The sequence below is a fragment of the Aspergillus tanneri genome, assembly GCF_003426965.1.
Source record: "Aspergillus tanneri strain NIH1004 chromosome Unknown AapTan_1_pilon_pilon_pilon, whole genome shotgun sequence".
Lineage (NCBI taxonomy): Eukaryota > Fungi > Ascomycota > Eurotiomycetes > Eurotiales > Aspergillaceae > Aspergillus > Aspergillus tanneri.
This window is the reverse complement of record NW_022984628.1, coordinates 2,807,928-2,825,251: the sequence shown is the minus strand read 5'-3', so window position 1 is coordinate 2,825,251 and position 17,324 is coordinate 2,807,928. Positions and strand designations below refer to the sequence as shown.

The 17,324-nt window shown below is 49.1% G+C and overlaps 5 protein-coding genes and 1 non-coding gene across 6 annotated transcripts; 5 read left to right on the top strand and 1 right to left on the bottom strand.

The window, feature by feature from the left end:
• Positions 1-1,009: 1,009 nt before the first annotated feature.
• ATNIH1004_002916 (anoctamin family protein) lies at positions 1,010-3,386 on the top strand (the record flags this gene model as incomplete). Its single annotated transcript, XM_033567600.1, has 4 exons — positions 1,010-1,103; positions 1,151-1,304; positions 1,372-1,666; positions 1,734-3,386. 4 exons carry the CDS (start codon positions 1,010-1,012, stop codon positions 3,384-3,386), a joined length of 2,196 nt encoding a protein of 731 aa, XP_033429595.1.
• A 4,296-nt stretch (positions 3,387-7,682) lies between these two features.
• On the top strand, positions 7,683-7,776 carry ATNIH1004_002915. The gene has a single exon. It is a non-coding gene; the product is annotated as a tRNA-Val (tRNA).
• A 1,072-nt stretch (positions 7,777-8,848) lies between these two features.
• Positions 8,849-10,246, top strand: ATNIH1004_002914 (uncharacterized protein; the record flags this gene model as incomplete). The annotated part of the gene is made up of 1 exon (XM_033567599.1): positions 8,849-10,246. One exon carries the CDS (start codon positions 8,849-8,851, stop codon positions 10,244-10,246), a length of 1,398 nt encoding a protein of 465 aa, XP_033429594.1.
• A 154-nt stretch (positions 10,247-10,400) lies between these two features.
• Positions 10,401-12,824, bottom strand: ATNIH1004_002913 (threonine/serine exporter family protein; the record flags this gene model as incomplete). The annotated part of the gene is made up of 1 exon (XM_033567598.1): positions 10,401-12,824. One exon carries the CDS (start codon positions 12,822-12,824, stop codon positions 10,401-10,403), a length of 2,424 nt encoding a protein of 807 aa, XP_033429593.1.
• A 1,287-nt stretch (positions 12,825-14,111) lies between these two features.
• Positions 14,112-16,511, top strand: ATNIH1004_002912 (glycoside hydrolase family 55 protein; the record flags this gene model as incomplete). The annotated part of the gene is made up of 3 exons (XM_033567597.1): positions 14,112-14,203; positions 14,246-14,831; positions 14,883-16,511. 3 exons carry the CDS (start codon positions 14,112-14,114, stop codon positions 16,509-16,511), a joined length of 2,307 nt encoding a protein of 768 aa, XP_033429592.1.
• Positions 16,512-16,743: 232 nt separating this feature from the next.
• On the top strand, positions 16,744-17,304 carry MUC21 (putative GPI anchored protein; the record flags this gene model as incomplete). Its single annotated transcript, XM_033567596.1, has 1 exon — positions 16,744-17,304. The coding sequence occupies one exon, from the start codon at positions 16,744-16,746 to the stop codon at positions 17,302-17,304; it is 561 nt and encodes a 186-aa protein (XP_033429591.1).
• Positions 17,305-17,324: the final 20 nt, after the last annotated feature.

The following is a 17,324-nucleotide window of genomic DNA, read 5'->3' as shown; positions in this document are numbered from 1 at the left end:
TACGCCGTTGAATGATGGTGGCAAGGGCGCAACCGATTGGATGGCCTTACCCTGGATGGGGAGCGCCCCACTTGAATTCTGGTTTCTAATTTGGGGTAAAATGACGCCAGAAGCAAGGAAAGCCGCTAGGCAGGCAGCAGCATTCTCCTGCCTCTCCGACTGGATTCTCGGCAAGGTCCAATGGATGCACCGCTCACTCTCGAAATACACCGAACCCGTTTGGTATGGTAATATCTTCCTTAAATTTCGAAAGTTAAGTACCTTGCTAGGGGAATACTCTGCAGGACGTATTGCATCGCAGGACATGATACCCCCCAGCTACAGACATATAGTCTGGTTCGTTAAATGCCGGGACAGAATACTCGTTCCTCTCAGGAATTCACTCAGGGTATTTTTACCCAATTATTCGATGATGGCTAGGTAGATAGGCAGTTGTATTGTTTGTAGGCATGCTACTAATTAAAGCGATCAGATTGCGTGGATAGTTAACTAATACTGCTTGCATTCGCAAGGTCTCAGGCTTCAGTACCTATCAACACCCATGGAAATGGAAATCTCAGGATTACGGCGTACCGCAAATTACCGAGTTATACACCGACGGGAGGAGCCAATTACGCGACCATGCCCTGTAGGGCTGACTCTTGGCACGGCTCTCCCGGCGATTCTATGGACGACTGAACGGTTATTTACTGTGTAGTATTTTCATTGCTCGCAGCTCTCATTATTACAGGTAATCTTGGAATGGATCTTAATTCTGGTCGTATTATGCGTTTCCCTTTAGGTAGGTGCCTAGGATCCACCCCGGGCAAACAGATCGACGTATCCGATGCCCTTTGTTTGTGGGGGAAAATATCCCTTACACGTCAATTCTTTCTCTCTCTTTTCTTTCTCTCTCACCAGCATCACTTTCTGTGTGACATTAAAATCATCCGCTGAGATGATGCCTATACATTCTCTCTCACGCTCTCCCTGACTTCCTGGTTCCTCAATCCTGTACGCTTCCCGCGCTATGGCGTTCTTTTCTGCCTACGGTCCTCCCGACCAAATGGAAAATGACAACTTGGGGGTGGATTGGGTTATCCACTACAATTTTGAGGATCTTGGTATGTCGCTTCGATCTGAGCATGCGGTTCCCTACTGATTAGGGTAGAAATCTACCAAGCTGTCGAAGAATTCCGAGCTCTCATCAACGATCTTGAAGAAGCCCATCTTCAGACACAGGTCCGTCATGGCCATGGGTCCTCGCTTCTGGTCTGCATTCGTGTACCCCGCGACCACTTAGGGAAAATGATCCACCAATCTCGGTACGCGCTTTCCTCCCGGAGTGGCCTATCCAATGTTAAATATGCTAACATCTGGCATCCTGTGCAGCGTCAAAGATTGGTTATACGGCATCGCCCACGAGCTTCCCGTCGGTGACGACCATACAGTTGCGGACGCCGAGACCCCCGCCGAAGAGCTCCGATCGGTCTACCACGCCGTTACTTGGCAAAAGTCCTTAGGAGGTGCTGGAATCACCGCGCAACATGGTCCATGGAAACACGTTAGTTCAGCGTTTCCGTTGCATGATCCGGCCGCCAATGCAGAACTCCTCCGGAAATGGAGTCGGTCTATACTATTAACAGCAGAAGACCTAGACGCCATTCGAGCGTTATTTGGAGAAAAGGTTGGTTTGGCCGACACTTGCAAAGATGGGCTCGGGGGCGTGGCTAAAAAGTATTGACAATTTACAGGTCGCATTTTATTATGCCTTTATCCATTGCTATTCCTCCTTCTTGGTTTTCCCCGCTGTTTGGGGCGTCTTTTGTTGGCTTTATCTAGGTCCCTATTCCGTCACCTGTGCCATAGTTAATTGCTTCTGGTGCATTGTATTTGTCGAGTACTGGAAGATTCGGGAGACTGAGCTTAGTTTGCGATGGAATGTCAAGGGTGTTGGTGCTCTGAAAGTCACCCGCGCTCAATACGTTTGGGATCGTGAGATCCATGATCCCATCACCGGGGAGACCGTCCGCACGTTCTCGGCACAAAAGCAGCTTCTTCGTCAGATGTTGTTAATCCCATTTGCCACGATCGCCTCTCTGGCTCTCGGCACGTTGATAGTAGCCACGTTCGGCATGGAGGTCTTCATCTCCGAGGTTTACAACGGTCCCTTCAAGAGCTATCTAGAATTCCTCCCTACCGTGCTTTTCTCCTTGTCCCTGCCCTCGATCACCAACATCCTTACTCGTATGGCTACCCGGCTCACCAAGTACGAGAACTACCGCACCCAGGACCAATATGACATAGCGCAAACGTCCAAGACTTTCGTGATGCACTTTATCACGGCCTTCCTGCCCACTATCCTCACAGCCTTTGTATATGTCCCGTTTGGGGCCTGCATCCTGCCTTATCTGGATGTCTTCCATGTCCGCGACGACTCCAATACCATTAACACCGCCAAGGTGCATATTGATCCCGCCCGCCTGCAACAAGAGGTGATCTACCTCTCCATCACGGCACAGGTCGTCAACTTCGGAGAGGAGGTGGTTTTCCCTTATGTGAAACGTGTCTTGTGGCAGAAATGGCGCGACTACCGGGAAAAGCGAGAGACGGCGAACCACACGCGGCGCTATTCGCGCCAGACCGACCGACTTCTTGCTGATTCTCCTACCGAGGCCACCTTCCTCGCGCGGGTCCGGAATGAGGCCGAGGCGGATGAGTACGATGTCCAGGAAGACATTCTTGAGATGTGCATACAATACGGATATCTGGCACTGTTTGGGGTGTCTTGGCCGTTGGTTCCGCTAGGATTCCTAGCAAATAACTGGCTAGAGCTGCGCGGTGATTTCTTCAAGCTGAGTCTCGAGTGTCAGCGACCGCCACCCATCCGCGCAGATTCGATCGGGCCCTCGTTGCAAGGGATGGAGCTCCTCACCTGGCTGGGGACTTTGTCCACTGCCGCCATTGTGTACCTGTACCGAGACGGACTAGAAGTGGTGAACACCACTTGCCTTTTGTTGTCTCTCCTGGTGGCGGAATGGGCCTACCTCGTAGTACGATTCGCGGTGCGCATGGGTCTGAAGAAGCTGTCGATTGGAATGCAGCGGCGGGAATCGGCTAAGCGGTACGCAGTACGCAAGGCGTACTTGGATACCTTCTCGATGGCGTCATCCCCCCGGGCTAAGACTCGGGTGCGGTTCCTGGACCGAGTGAGCGTGTACAGCACGGCGACAGATTTGCAGACGGGGCGGGAAGAGGAACTCCAAGATGACAAGAGTGGGAGCCCGGTGGCCCAGGCATTCTGGTCCTGGCCTAAACTGGAGGAGACGGCGGACGCAGGCGTTCGGCTGATCAAGGCCCTGAGTATGGAGGAGACGAAGACAGTGAAAGTTGGCAAGGGAGCATAGATTACGAAATTTACCCATTTATCTGTTGTATTTTAGTTTGTTTTAGATGTATGTAAGTGCCTATGTACGGATTTTTGGATACGTAGCTTCCTCTTCTATTCTATATACGGACATGGTATGCGGCCAAGATAAAGCATCATAATGTTTCCGAGTACCTTTCTAGGTAGATAGGCAGTATGTACGTGCATTAAATGATGGGTAGAAAGGTTAATATCAAAACTGTTTATTTAGACTACTAATATTAACCACCGCCGAAAAGGGAATTAACTCATGCTGGAGACCACAATCAGACACAGGCAGATCCTATACAAAAGTGAAAGAGTAATAATAATTTTTTATATCGCATCTGGGATCGACCGAGTTGCCTCTCAGGTGTGGCAGGACAGTACTACCATATCGGTCAAGAAGAAATGTCTCTAAGCCAGAGCTTTTGATAAATATTGATCTCATTTCTAGGTATAGAGACATTTATATCTTAATCATTTTTCAGAAAAACTTGAATAAATGGACCACATGTCCTTATCTTCAGGCCATGTATTCATTCACTAATTTTATAAAGTATACATAGCATTCATAGTTTTATTACATCTCTGTAAGTGCTCTCTAGCTACCTAGGTGGGTAGGGACTTGACCTAGAATATACTAGTGAATATGTATCTTTAGTTAATATACACCAAGAAGGACATATTAACTGCATGCAGTTATTCCTCTTACTAATTTCCTCCCTCTGGTGTTGTTTATCAACCTACATCACATGTTTAAGGCACTTACATCTAATCTCCCCCTCTTATCTTGTTTTCTTCTACCTGCATCTCAAGCTCTCTTTTTAACTGATATTATCATTACGCTAGGCCTGTTCCAGATATCTTGACTCTGTTTATTATACTCCCTTTACCTAATAGTTCTACATAGTGGTCCACTTTACAATTTTTATACAGCGTGTCTATGATAAATTGTCAATGAAACCCACTGGACCCCTAGTTAGCCAGGCAAATATTCTTCTGACTAAGTGACAGATCTACACTTATTCATACGTTCACATGTGAGCCAAATAGTAGCATGGTCTGTTTGAGATTGCTTGCTAAAATCGACTGAATTAAATCTGAGTACCTGTGTCGAAATGTTTACTGTTCAGCGCAGCACTGTCAAAACCTGTCGTAGGTTATTCGATTGGAACATTGGCCAGGAACGCAGCGTACGCTTCTACAAGTTTTCTGTGTTGCTTCATTTACGCAACACACTCGTTGCTGGGTAGGAAGGCATCACTAAATTGGCAAAAGGCGCTCCGAAAGGGAGACTGAAATGCTGGAAACCGAAGAGGAACTTTACCACAGGAAATATCATTTGCGGAACGCCTACCTCGTCTAGGAATATCTAAGGCAGCCAAAAGTTCCAAGCCCAAAGCTGAACACAGAATCTTTCGAGAAGATGGAAAGCTGGGTTTCCAAACAGGGGGAATTCGATAAGTATAATACTTTTCTGAACCCGTGGTATAGGAGGCTCACATTGTCGCCTGTACAGTACAAATAATTTAGCCGCTACGGGTATCGTTAGAAAAAAATTTCAGCTTGTATCCATATAAACCGAGAACACTATTAAGGATTATATAATAATTTGGTTGATAACCTCGAGTATCAAGAGGGCAAAAGGTATGTGAAATAGACTTAATTCCAGATTCCAAAGTCTTTTCCTCTGACAATCTGGAACAGCGGCACCGAGAGAGGTTGAACGCTGCAGCAATAGCTAATAATTATTTAACGGTGTGGTTAGGTCCTAGTCTTATTGTGTGACTTGTTGCCCAGTCTAGTTGTCAGTCCTCGTCCCTGTGCTGCATCTATTTTTATAGTATCTGATTCCTAGAGGCTTATTTCAACCATCTTTCTCAAGATGGAGAACACAACTTGACGGAGGATGTAACTGTGTGCTCTACAGATATAGAGCTACTTCAACTATTTGAGAGCATGGAAACAGGTCTACTCCTGCTGATGAATTGATCTCCAACAAGATCCCCTCCAGTACTCGCGAGATAATTTTGCCTGAATTGCGGCTGGAACTTCAAGGACTAGTAACGGTGACCAGTGTTTATTAATAACTGGTGATTTCTTTGCCCTGGAGTAGTCTGATTCGGTCTTCTTGGCGTACAGTGGCATCTGCAGCATCTGCTTTAGCCGAAGCTCACCACGGTCATACCTCCAATCTTACTTAGCTGACACGGTTGCAAACTTCTTACACACTGCCATTCGACTCGAAATAGCTCCCCAGGCCACTTTATGTCTCCTTACAAATTAGTCACCATTACGGGACACCATACATGCAGTAAGTACTCTCATGCACACAAATGCCGCGATGCCAAGGTTTGCCAGTTGGTCGAACAACTTACCCAAACCAATTCTGATTATGCAAACCACGCCTGATGCCCCGCATACCGTATCCTCTACCTCTCTTTTCGCATTGTACTATGTTTAGTGTCCTTTGTGTTCTTCTCATGTCTTATTGCACCGTTCCGTATTATCCTGCGCCCGAGACGGGCTTTTCTCCAGAATCGGCGACTGCCACATGACTGGTATCCTTCCTTATTCTTTATTTCTCACGCATCACCCATCGCATATCTTAGGGAGGCCTCAGTTAGTCAAACCTCACTGGAAAACCTAGTTCCTAGACCTGAGTCAGACGAACCTACTTCGTTTCAGTTCAAAGATAAGGCACAAGGTCAAACAGATCAATATTTATAACAGAGAAATTGTTGTTGGCCGCACTAACGAAGCCAAGGAACTGATACGAAAGAATACCAGGAATTAATCCATAAACAGGTGCTTATTCTAGGGAACTTCATTCTATCTACGATCGTGTCGGTAGACACGTAGTTCAGCAGCTTGCCACGGGTTATTTATGTTCTGGAACTCAGTTAACTTTAGGTACACTTATCATAGATTATGAACCCCTACCGCGCTGCTTGTCAGCCTTTTCAAAGGCAGAATCAACCAATTCTCCCTGCCAATAATTCAGAAGCATTACCTGGCTAGCCTCATCAAGACACCGGGCTAAACCCTGGAGATACACTCTCTCCTGTTCTTCGATATATCAGAGATAGGGCAAATCACAGAGACTCGGAGTACAAAATTATAAAGAAAATACCTATTATGTACTGTACTATGGAACATGGTGGAGGTTATTATGCAACAAGGGGTATAAGGGCAGTAAAACTTTACAATGTATCAAAGAAGTCCGACACTATCAGTGACTAAATTGTTTCCTACCTGTTGCTAGGTAAGTACTGCATATTTTGTGCATATTTTTTATGGTTGCCACTAGGACTTGAAAGGGCTCCGGTGTGTGCTGCCAGATTCCTGATCTATTTGGTCACCAGGGCAGAATCGGCCATGACGGCCGTGCACAGGATCTCCCCAATGATTATATACATGTTTTCAACGTATATGGTACGTACCTTGACTAGGAGTCTCCTCATATTGCAAATAAACAGTCATGTTTGATGATCTGCTGAGCACTTCGAGACATCAACCCAGGTGGATGGGCCTGTGCAGATATGCCATATACTCCCATTTTCAGCGGGCCACAAGCTGGGTCTTCTTCGTCATGCTTAAAGATTCTTTAACCCAGCAGTAAGTGCTCACAAGTATAGTATCCATTTCTATAGACTTCCTGTTTCTCGAAACTGGGGCGGGGCTCTGCCCTGTCCGCCACTGGACTTTTGATGAGGACATTGATTCCGGATTTGTTTTTTTCCCTAGCGATATATCCTTCCTTGTTAAGAAGGAAATTAAATACCAGAGGCGTGCCCAGACACTGGCCTACTTCCCTACTGGAAGTGTGCCCTTGAATCTAGAGTATAATGCTTACCAGCTTCAACAGGGGCGAATTTCTCATGACCCAGAGGGGACCTATAAGAGAGTCTATTTAAGGAACTGATGGAGTTCTTACCAAAGGCGTGGCCAGGGCCCCCTTTGCAACACTCAGACGCGTATTCCAGATACTGGGAAGCCTGCGCATTTCGGATCCCAACAGAAACCCGGGCAACCATGCAAGCAAGAACTTTAGCCTACGATTCCGAGTCCCTTTTTAAGCCATCTCTTCCTTTTTTGATTCTATCGCGTTAGCTAAAGAATATTTGCACAGCCGTTTGTCCCAGGAACGTAGGGAAAGCATAGAAAGAGGCCGTACAATGTTGTATTTGAGAAACGGATAGGGTCTTTATGCTAAACAAAGCGCATACTAGGAAAGGTTTTAACTCTTTTTAGGAATAACATGTGATATGTACCAGTTCTTTGAGTATCTATTGGCCGACTGGCCCAGTGGTTAAGGCATTCGCTTTACATAATCAGAACGAACGTTCGAGCGCGAAGGATCCCAGGTTCGATCCCTGGGTCGGTCATTTTATTTTTACGAATCAGCTATTTGTTTACCGTTTTTTATTTTTAAAAAGGTTTCTCGTACAGGGATTAGAGATGAAAAGAGAGACAAATGGCTGATTTCTTCCCTACTTCTTCTGACAGTGCGCCGAGGCCCTGCTTAGCTGTTAGCTACATATTCGTTCCATCTCAATTAATACTATACATATACCGGAAATAGAGCATAATTATCTTTTAAATTGGACTGCATCTTGCCTATCAGCTTATTATCCTATCTGCCGGCTCAATAATTTGACTTCTGTATGAATTGTTCTAGAGTACTCTATGCCACGGCAAGCATAACTACCGGACCTACCCGACAACTTTGTGTACGCAACCAGTTAGAGATATGGGCCTATGTACTAGTTATTTACTAATAGTGTGGGGGAGTCTAGGCGGTCCATGACACTCTATGCATGTTGGACTTTGAAGAGAGATACTAAATATTAAATAGATTCTAATAGTTCAGAATGCTTTGTATGCTCCCATGAAGGCTATTAAGAGAAGGAATAAGATTGGTTATGAAATATTTAGTGCCAGAAAGAAGACAGCTATGATTAGCTGTTCTAATATCAATCCGCTCTTTATCAAGAAGATGGTATTAGTTAATAAATTTTTTTTTTTTTTTGATGATGTTAATCAGTTAAATAGAAGCCACCTAATCCCATCGACAAGGGAATGCGTTGGCGGGAAATGCCGAACAGAAGGAATGAACTCCACCTTAGGCAGCATTCATTTTCTATGGGAATGATTGATTTTCTCCCTTCCATCTTCTCTGGCTTATCCATCTGACACATCTGACACCTCGTATTGACCCATTCTCGTCGTCATCTCCATCAATCCGTGCAGAATCCACCTCAGCCCTACAGGGCGGACCAAGCTTCTTGTTCCCCAGTGGGCCAATCACGCAGGTACTAGACCGACATTCCTCGTTGTCACTTAAATCGGCTCTTTTCCTCCCTTCTTTCCTTCCCTCTTCCCGTCTTCCTCGGTCCCTTATCCCCCAGTCTTTCCCTCTCTTCCTCGGGATGAGCCGTGTCTCTTTTTCCCTCCCTCATGGCCCCCTCGCAGTTCCCCTCCAAGTCCATTCTGACCTCCAAAGTGATCCAGCATGAGGAGACTGAAGAGACTGATTTCTTCCCTGTTGCCAGCTTTGTACAGCACCGGCGGTTCTTCCGAAGCCACTGCCTTCGTCTCATGCATCCCCCGTGGTATCGCAACAGTCTCCTAGCCAGTACCGGTTACCTGGAGTTCGCGAATGCGGGCGATTTCGCTGCCAATGTGTGGAACGATATCCCTGTGCCGCTCCATGCGAAGATCCTAATGGCCATTGGGGGTCCCCTCGCCCTGATGATGAGCATGGTTGCCGTGCGCGATGGCCTGCTCAGCTGGCAGAACGTACGCGTTCTGCGCGCCGAACGAAAGTACCTCAAGACCCTCCGACACCATTACCTCACCTCTGATTCAACTGTTGATGTCGATCTCGTTAGCCTCATCGATAGCCGACTTGGCGTCGGATTCCGGGAACTTGGCACGGAGCTGATCGACCGCATTGCCATGGATATCTTTCTCGGGGTGGGCGCTCTGGTGGTCGGCATCGGCACCTTGATGGCCATCTGGGGGGCGAACCCGCGCGTGTTCAATGCCAGTAACCTACTGTCCGGTTTCGTGGGTAACAGCTTCGCCGCCGCGTATGGCGTGGTCAATGCTGTCTGGTCGGTCTACCTGGTCTGGCGGTTTCAGCGTCACGTCTCTGGTGTCACCCGCTGTCCGACCGTGGACTCTTTTCGCGACCGTCTGCGGCTGCGCTTTCGTCGCTTTCAATGGCACTCGATCATCTCCGCCATCACCGGACTGGTGGTCGGCGCCGCGTCGATGGTCACCGCGCGAATGTGGTGGGGGTATGTGGTCCTGATTCCGTGCATGGTGGTCCAGATAGGCTGCAATCGATTCTGGCGACGTCGACTGGGGTACGATCGACCCTTGGTGTCACCTACCAACGATCATCACTTTGCGCCGCCGAACTTCAATAAAGAGAGTGGGGATATCAGGGATGATGAGAAACATAGTCTCTTCGACAGCCTGTCCAGCACGGTCGCTCTCTACGACGCGCTCGAGCCGCTGCCTAGTAACGATCTCAACTGCACCTCGCTTGATGCGCTCCTCCAGTTTGTCGTCAGCAACGACCTCTTCGATTCCCTGTGTGCCTGGCTTGCACACGACCAGTCGGTGTCTCCGCGCCTCCACAAGGCCATCTTTTGCCCTTTGCCGGAACACACGGAAATCTCGATCACCCCACGCCATCTCCTCCATCTCCCGGGCTCGGAGCAGACGACGCTGCACGACCTGTGTCGTGGGTTCCTGGAGACTGAGGGACGGAAGGTCTTGCTGTCTCGGGAGAGATATCTCCTCGAGCTGGTAGGGTATAGCTTGCAGTGGGACTCTCCCGGTTGATATAATTATATTGGATGGGAACTGTGCGGGCACAGAAATAGACGTCTCATTAATGCGTAGTTTAATGTCGATAGAGCGGTGTATATACTCAATACATATTGTAGGCTAGGCCATGTCTCCAAACCTCTAGTAGAATGCATGAATGAATTGCATGTTAGAAGCTGAACAGACCTGACCTCCGTTTCCCCAACGGATAGACCACCAACGCAGCCATGAACAATCCCACCGTGATGCCAATAGCGACCTGCACCATCCCGTATCCCAACACCGGCATGGATAGCTCGTGCGACGTACCGTCCATTTTCTCCTTCGCAGAGCCATGACTGCTCGTGACATCCGACCGCGTTTCGTCTGCATTCTCCACGCCGAGGACCAACGACCCCGAGGCCGCCAGCCCCGAGGGAACCAAGACAAATATGGCAGGCAGGATAGCAGCCGCCGCATGGCCATGCCACAGCCGACTATACAGATTCCCAATGACGCCGATCGTGAATGCCCCGACGGTATTCCCGACCAGACTCCTGGTACCAAGTCTTCTCGTCACGAAATAATTAGTCACGTAACCCGATAGCGCGATGACCACCATAACGGGAGTCTGCTTCCACTTCCCCTGGTTCACAACCATCAGACACAGTGAGAACGCCGCGACGAAGGGAAACCGCTGCACGTAGGGACTCCGGAACTCCCCCGGTGCCGGACAGCTAGTATCCGATGTGGCATTACCATCCATCAGTCCGTAGATTGTCGTGCCGACAGTAATGCCGAACCCCAGAAACAACGAATATATAATCGCATACACCATTCGAATCGACCCAGCCACAATCTGATGCGACTGCAGTTCCAAACTGCCACAGAGCACTGTATACCCGGGTAGAATCAACGCGATAGAAGACTGCGCGATAGCAGAGAAACAAAATAGTCTATCGCGAGTCCTACCCCCGTCGTAGACAACAACGATGCTTCCCAGCGCGCGCGCAATAAACGAAGTCAACACGGTAGCAGTCACCTCGAAAACGTTACTATACAACACCGAGCGCGGTGCAATAACATGCTGCATGATTCCCAGTAGACATCCGTTGAAGTAAATCACCGGGAGGTCAATCGGCCGTGCGTTGAACGCAAACGGCCCAACCATGGCTGTGGCCAGGCCATACACTAATACAATCACCCATTTATTGAAGCGCGGTTTCTTATCCATGATGCTGTCGAGTTCGTGGATCGCTTCCTCGATTCCGTAGACATCATGGACCACATTTTTATACACGTTGTGCGTGTCTGAAAGTCGGCCTAGATCGATCCCCTGCGCCACTCGAACGAGTTTCACCTCCGCTGTGCGTGTCGCCGCGTCGTCGAAGGATATGATCATGCATCCTGGGACGTATAGATACTGGCTATCGACCTCGAGTACCTTCGCAGTCATATACATATATTCTTCTAGTCGGTGCGTCGGCGCTCCGAATCGCATCAACGCCTTGCATAGCTGCATGATGTATCGCTGGCGCGCAATGATCTGTGCGATCTGCAGCGTTACTTGGATTTCCTCCTCCAGACGCATCGTCCCTGTCGCAGGGGAGTGTCTGTAGCGTCGTCGAGACGCGGCTGTTAACACTTCGCTGGACACAGGCGTGCTCGCGCCACTGACGGTGCCGCTGATTGTGCCACTGGCGAGTAACGTTGACGTGGATGTATTCCCTGGCTTTCGGTACCATTTTGGTTTCTCCCGTCGGGGCGTGGCAGTCCCTGATGGATCAGTCGGGATCCGATTTCCAGCATTCAACCGTAGTAAATGCGAGAGAATCCCACCGTGATATCTTATCGGATCATTGTTATTACGAGCGGTCCCAGTGTCACCATCAGGCGAAAATGATGATGACTCCCACGGAGCAGTCTGATGATGTCGATCGTGGGAGAAGACACGAACAAGACGATGTGCTTCCGCACTGGAACTTCCATGATCCGTTCGTTTCTCATCCTCTTGGGCTTCTCCCTCTCCCTCGATGGAATGGCTATGGGTATGTTCCTCAGCATGAGCCTGGTTCGGATCTGACGGCGGAAGCGGCGGATCCTTCATCCCATCGGTCGCTAGGGGCCCCCAGCGTTTCGCTATCTGCCTTGTTTTTTGGATCATAGAGCGTCGGAAGCCATTGACTCGGGCGAATATTACTGAGCTTCTTCCGGGAGCAGTCCCTGTCCCGGGACTTGGTCCTGTTTCTCCGGTTCTTGTTCTTGTTCTTATCGTTGCATCTTCGGAAAGATCGGTCAATCGTCGACGTAGCTCCGCATTCCAGTTAAGCGTCTGACTAGACGGGGAATTTACTTCAGTAATATCTATAGACGTGTTATGGCTACGTCGGCGATGAGGGCGGTCCTGCGGAACGTATCCTGAGGGGGAGATGGAGGGAGATGGAGGTGGAGATCGTGAGATATCATCCTCGGTGTCTGCGTCTTCGATTCTCGTATCGAAATGTACTCTGTGAATTGGCGGGGATGGAATCCTCGACTCCGGTTGGGAAGCATTAGGAGTTTGGGCTACGCTGCGGTAGCTGAGTAGAGACGATTGGCTTGTTCGGTGGGACATGATTGATTCATCCATGACTATTAAAGGACATACATTACATATATATAGAGGATATTTACGGGTATTTAGATAAATGGATGATCGAATAGTCAATCCATCATCGAAAAACCCTCATATAACTAGAGTTGAGTTCATTGTTAGGGTTCTGGATTGAGTCGATGACGTGCGTGGTTGTGGGTCTTGAACTTTCATTGTCATTGACTTTATTATAACTGCTCTAGTTTGAGTATTTGGTCTAGATGGATCTATCTTTACTTATCTATCTGTCTGTCTGGTAGAGAAGCTATCAAACTGTAATCTTAATATTGTCTGCGTCATCTGTACAACGCGTCCTCTATCTTATCCTCAACAGGCTGATAAGAACATGTTTTAGTATTTTCTCCGGCTGGCTGGGCTTGGGAGTATGTTGAGATTTTATGGAGGTAAATGCATTATATAGTGCAGTGAGAGAATTTATTAACTATTAGAATGGTACACTGAATGTAAGTAGGTGAGGTATTTGCATCCAATATTTGACGTAGATATATGCATGAACCATCTCTATGTTAAACATTAGAAGATACTATTCCCTGTCATGCCTCCATCCCCTGTATTACTATATATGAAAGCATACAACAATGCTATCTAATTAAATAAGACCATATATTCTGTACATCCAGATGTTAATTTAATTATTTATTCACACAGCTAATCAAGCAGGTGCTGTGGCACCTAAACCCTAACGGCCACGTCTGTAGTTGAGACAGCTATTAATTAGTAGTGGACCAAGTCTAGTTACATCTTCTAGCTACTCTCTGCTTACATGTGGAGTTAGTAGTGTGGTGATACAATTTGTTCTAGTGTTAGTTTGGTGAAGGGGAGGGTGCATTGATTCAGAAAATTACCATTCGAGCACCTAAAAACCCATGGGCTCTACGTGAGCTATAGTTGTGATATTTCAGGTATTTTTTAATATTGATACTATAGTAAATACATTACTAAATTCAGACCCGATATATAACTCTTCAAACAACAAGGCTGATCGACAGGGGATCCCACTCATCCGTTAGTGCTGATGAAGGATTCAATCCCCCTAATTATCGCGAGGCTGAAAACCGCCCCGATTAATTTATCTGACGTAGAACAGATCCTGAAGATGACTTTTCTGACCATTTCCCTGATCCGGTTGTTCGATACCCGTTTAGGGAAATCCTCCAGTACAGATATACTGTGGTCCTCAACTGTACAAAACTTGAATACTCTCAGATCCCTTATTCTCATCAGTCACTCATTCTTATAGTCAGCATTATGCGGTCGCTCTGGATAGTTCTGGCCATAGCAGCGGCATCTACTGCCGTTCCTTCGTCATCTTCATCACCTTCTTCCGCAGTATCTACATCGTAAGTTACCTATTGTAGCCCTATACAAAGCTGATAATCCAGCCCGTCCACCTACTGGCTCGCCTCACAAGACCACAAAGGCAAAGCCCGCGGCTATGCTCCCTATGCCAACAACGCCGACTACCCCGTCTGGCGCAACGTCCAAGACTACGGTGCCCGTGGCGACGGAACCGGCGATCAGACCGCTCCTCTACAACACGCCCTCAACGACGACGGCCACGGTGGCAGTCGCAAGGGTCACGGCGTCACACGATACCCTGCTGAAGTGTATCTCCCCGGTGGTATCTATCAGCTCGGTAGCACGTTGGAGCTGCGCGTGGGTACTATCATCACGGGTGATCCACTCAACCTGCCTGTTCTCAAGGCCGCCGAGGGATTCAGTGGGGATGTCCTGGTTAAGGGTTATGATGAGGGAAATGGGAATCCCGAGACAAGTTTCATGACTCTTCTGAGGAATGTGAAGCTAGATACGACGGCGTTGAAGGCTGATACTAAGATCACGGCGTTGCAGTGGGGAGTGGCTCAGGGGGCTGGACTGACGAACGTGATGATTGATATGCCAGAGCAGTCGACCGGACATACGGGAATTAATCTCAATGCGGGATCGACTATCGCGGTGACTGATGTCGTAAGTCTATCTCTCTCGGATCAAATATAGAGAGGAAGCTGATGAAGGTAGAAAATCACCGGCGGAGAGATCGGGATCAAAAACTCCAACCAGCAAGTCAACTTCAAGAACATCAGCTTCAAATCCTGTACGACGGCCTTTGAAGCCGCCGGGGGCCATACAGCACTTCTGCAAGGAGCCCGATTCGATACCTGTGGCGTCGGCATTGACATGACCAGTAACGGACTGGGGAGTCTGGTTCTCTTGGACTCGGACTCGATCAACTCCGGTCCCGTGGTGAAATTCCACGACTCGTCGCACGACAACGGAAATCGGAACAGCCAGCTGCTAATCCAGAATCTGTCGCACGATAATGACAATGACATCGTCGTCGACAGTACCGGGCAGACAAGACTCAACGCCACGGACCACGTCGACGCCTGGGTCTGGGGTAACGCCGTCCCAGGGGAGTATCAATCCGGCGAGAACTTCCACGCCTCGCGACCGGATCGGTTGCTCGATCGTGGGAAGTATTTTACCAAGATGCAGCCTACCTATTCCGAGTACACTGATGATCAGATCGTCAACGTTAAGGACGTCAACGACCACCCTGTCAAGGGCGACGGGTCTACTGATGATACCGCCTCCTTGAATGCTATTTTAGCTGATAATGCCGTCCACGGAAAAATCACCTACTTCCCGTACGGAGTGTACATCGTGCACGACACGCTGACCATTCCGACCGGATCGCGCATGGTCGGAGAAGCTTGGGCCGTGATCGCAGCGGCGGGCGACCTCTTCCGCGACGCGAAGAACCCCAAGACGGTAGTGCAGGTCGGCAAGCCGGGGGATACCGGGACAATTGAGATACAGAATCTGCGATTCTCCGTGTCGGAGATCCTACCGGGAGCGAAGATCCTCGAGATCAACGCGGCGGGAAAGTCACCGGGGGATGTGGGTCTCTGGAATACGATGGTGACTGTGGGCGGGACGGCGGAGACGCGCATATCGAACGAGTGTACCGAGCAGGATACGCAGAAATGCATGGCGGCGTTCATGGTTCTGCATCTGACGGAGAGCTCGTCGGTCTACGTGGAGAATTTCTGGGGTTGGACAGGGGATCATAACCTCGACGGGGGTTCACCGACGACGATCATCTCGACTGGACGAGGTATTCTGGTGGAAGCTACCAAGGGGACGTGGCTGACTGGGACGGGCTCAGAGCATCACTGGCTGTATAACTATAATTTCCACAGGGCAAGAAATGTCTACGCGGGGTTACTACAGTCGGAGAGTCCTTATATGCAGGGTGACGGGGCGACGAGACTGGCTCCGGCTCCCTGGACGGCGCTGGATAGCTACGGCGATCCGGATTTCTCGTGGTGCGACGAGAACGACGGAGCGTGTCGCAGTGCGCTGGCGACGAATGTCGACGGGGGTATGGATGTGATGCTGTACAACTCGGCGGCGTGGGCGTTTTTCCACGGCGAGTGGCATGGGGATTACGGTCAGCAGTGCGAAGGAACGTGTCAGACGCATATGATGCGGGTGACGAATGCACCGCAGAACTTCGGATGGTATTCGATCAACACGAGGAAAACCGACGTCATGATTCTGGATGGGGAGACGAATCCGCGCGAGATGAATCATCCCGGAGGATGGGAAGCGATAGTTCAGGTTTATCGTCAGTTTACAAAGTAGAAAATGGTGGTGCCTAGCTGTGGCTGTGTGCATTGCCACGCCGAGAGTATTTCCCATTTGAGCTGTGGGTCGGGCGCAGTCTTAATTTTAGATTGTTACTAAATTTGAGTCTAGCTATACATAGATTCCAATATAAATACCCCTTACTCCCTCTTGCATCTTTCTGCCGCTTCACTGTCACATTTTTTATATCAATACAAAACACTGTTAACAATATACAATTAAATCCAAAATGAAGACAACTTATATCCTCCTCCTCTCCACCCTCGCCCTCGCCACCCCCCAACCCAATCCTGAACCTCAATTCGACGGCCTCAACAACGTCATTTCCGCCGCCGAAGGCGTCGCAACCAACATCGCAGACAACGGCCAAAGCATCGCCTCCAACGTCGTCAACGAAGCTACCTCCGTCTACAACGCCGCCAAGACTGCCGGCGGCGCCGCGGCCAGCCACATCACCTCTGAAGCCGGTGCCATTGCCTCAGACGCGAAGACCTGGGCCTCGGGCGCTGCGTCGGACGTGGAGAGTAGAGCTTCTGACGCGAGGTCCAGTTTGGATGGGATGACCACCTTGACGGGGACGAATTCACATACTACCTCTACCAGCTCTTCATCTACGTCTGGGGGGTCTACATCCGGGTCGACTACAACTAGCAGTACTAGTTCCAGAACCAGTTCCAGCTCTAGTTCGACTAGCACGGCCTCCCCGGGTGGTGCCGCCCAGGCGACTGTGGGGTTGGGTGTGGGAGTTGCAGGTGTGGCGGGTGTTTTGGGAGCGATGGCCATTCTGTAAAGATATATTTGTATTTTACA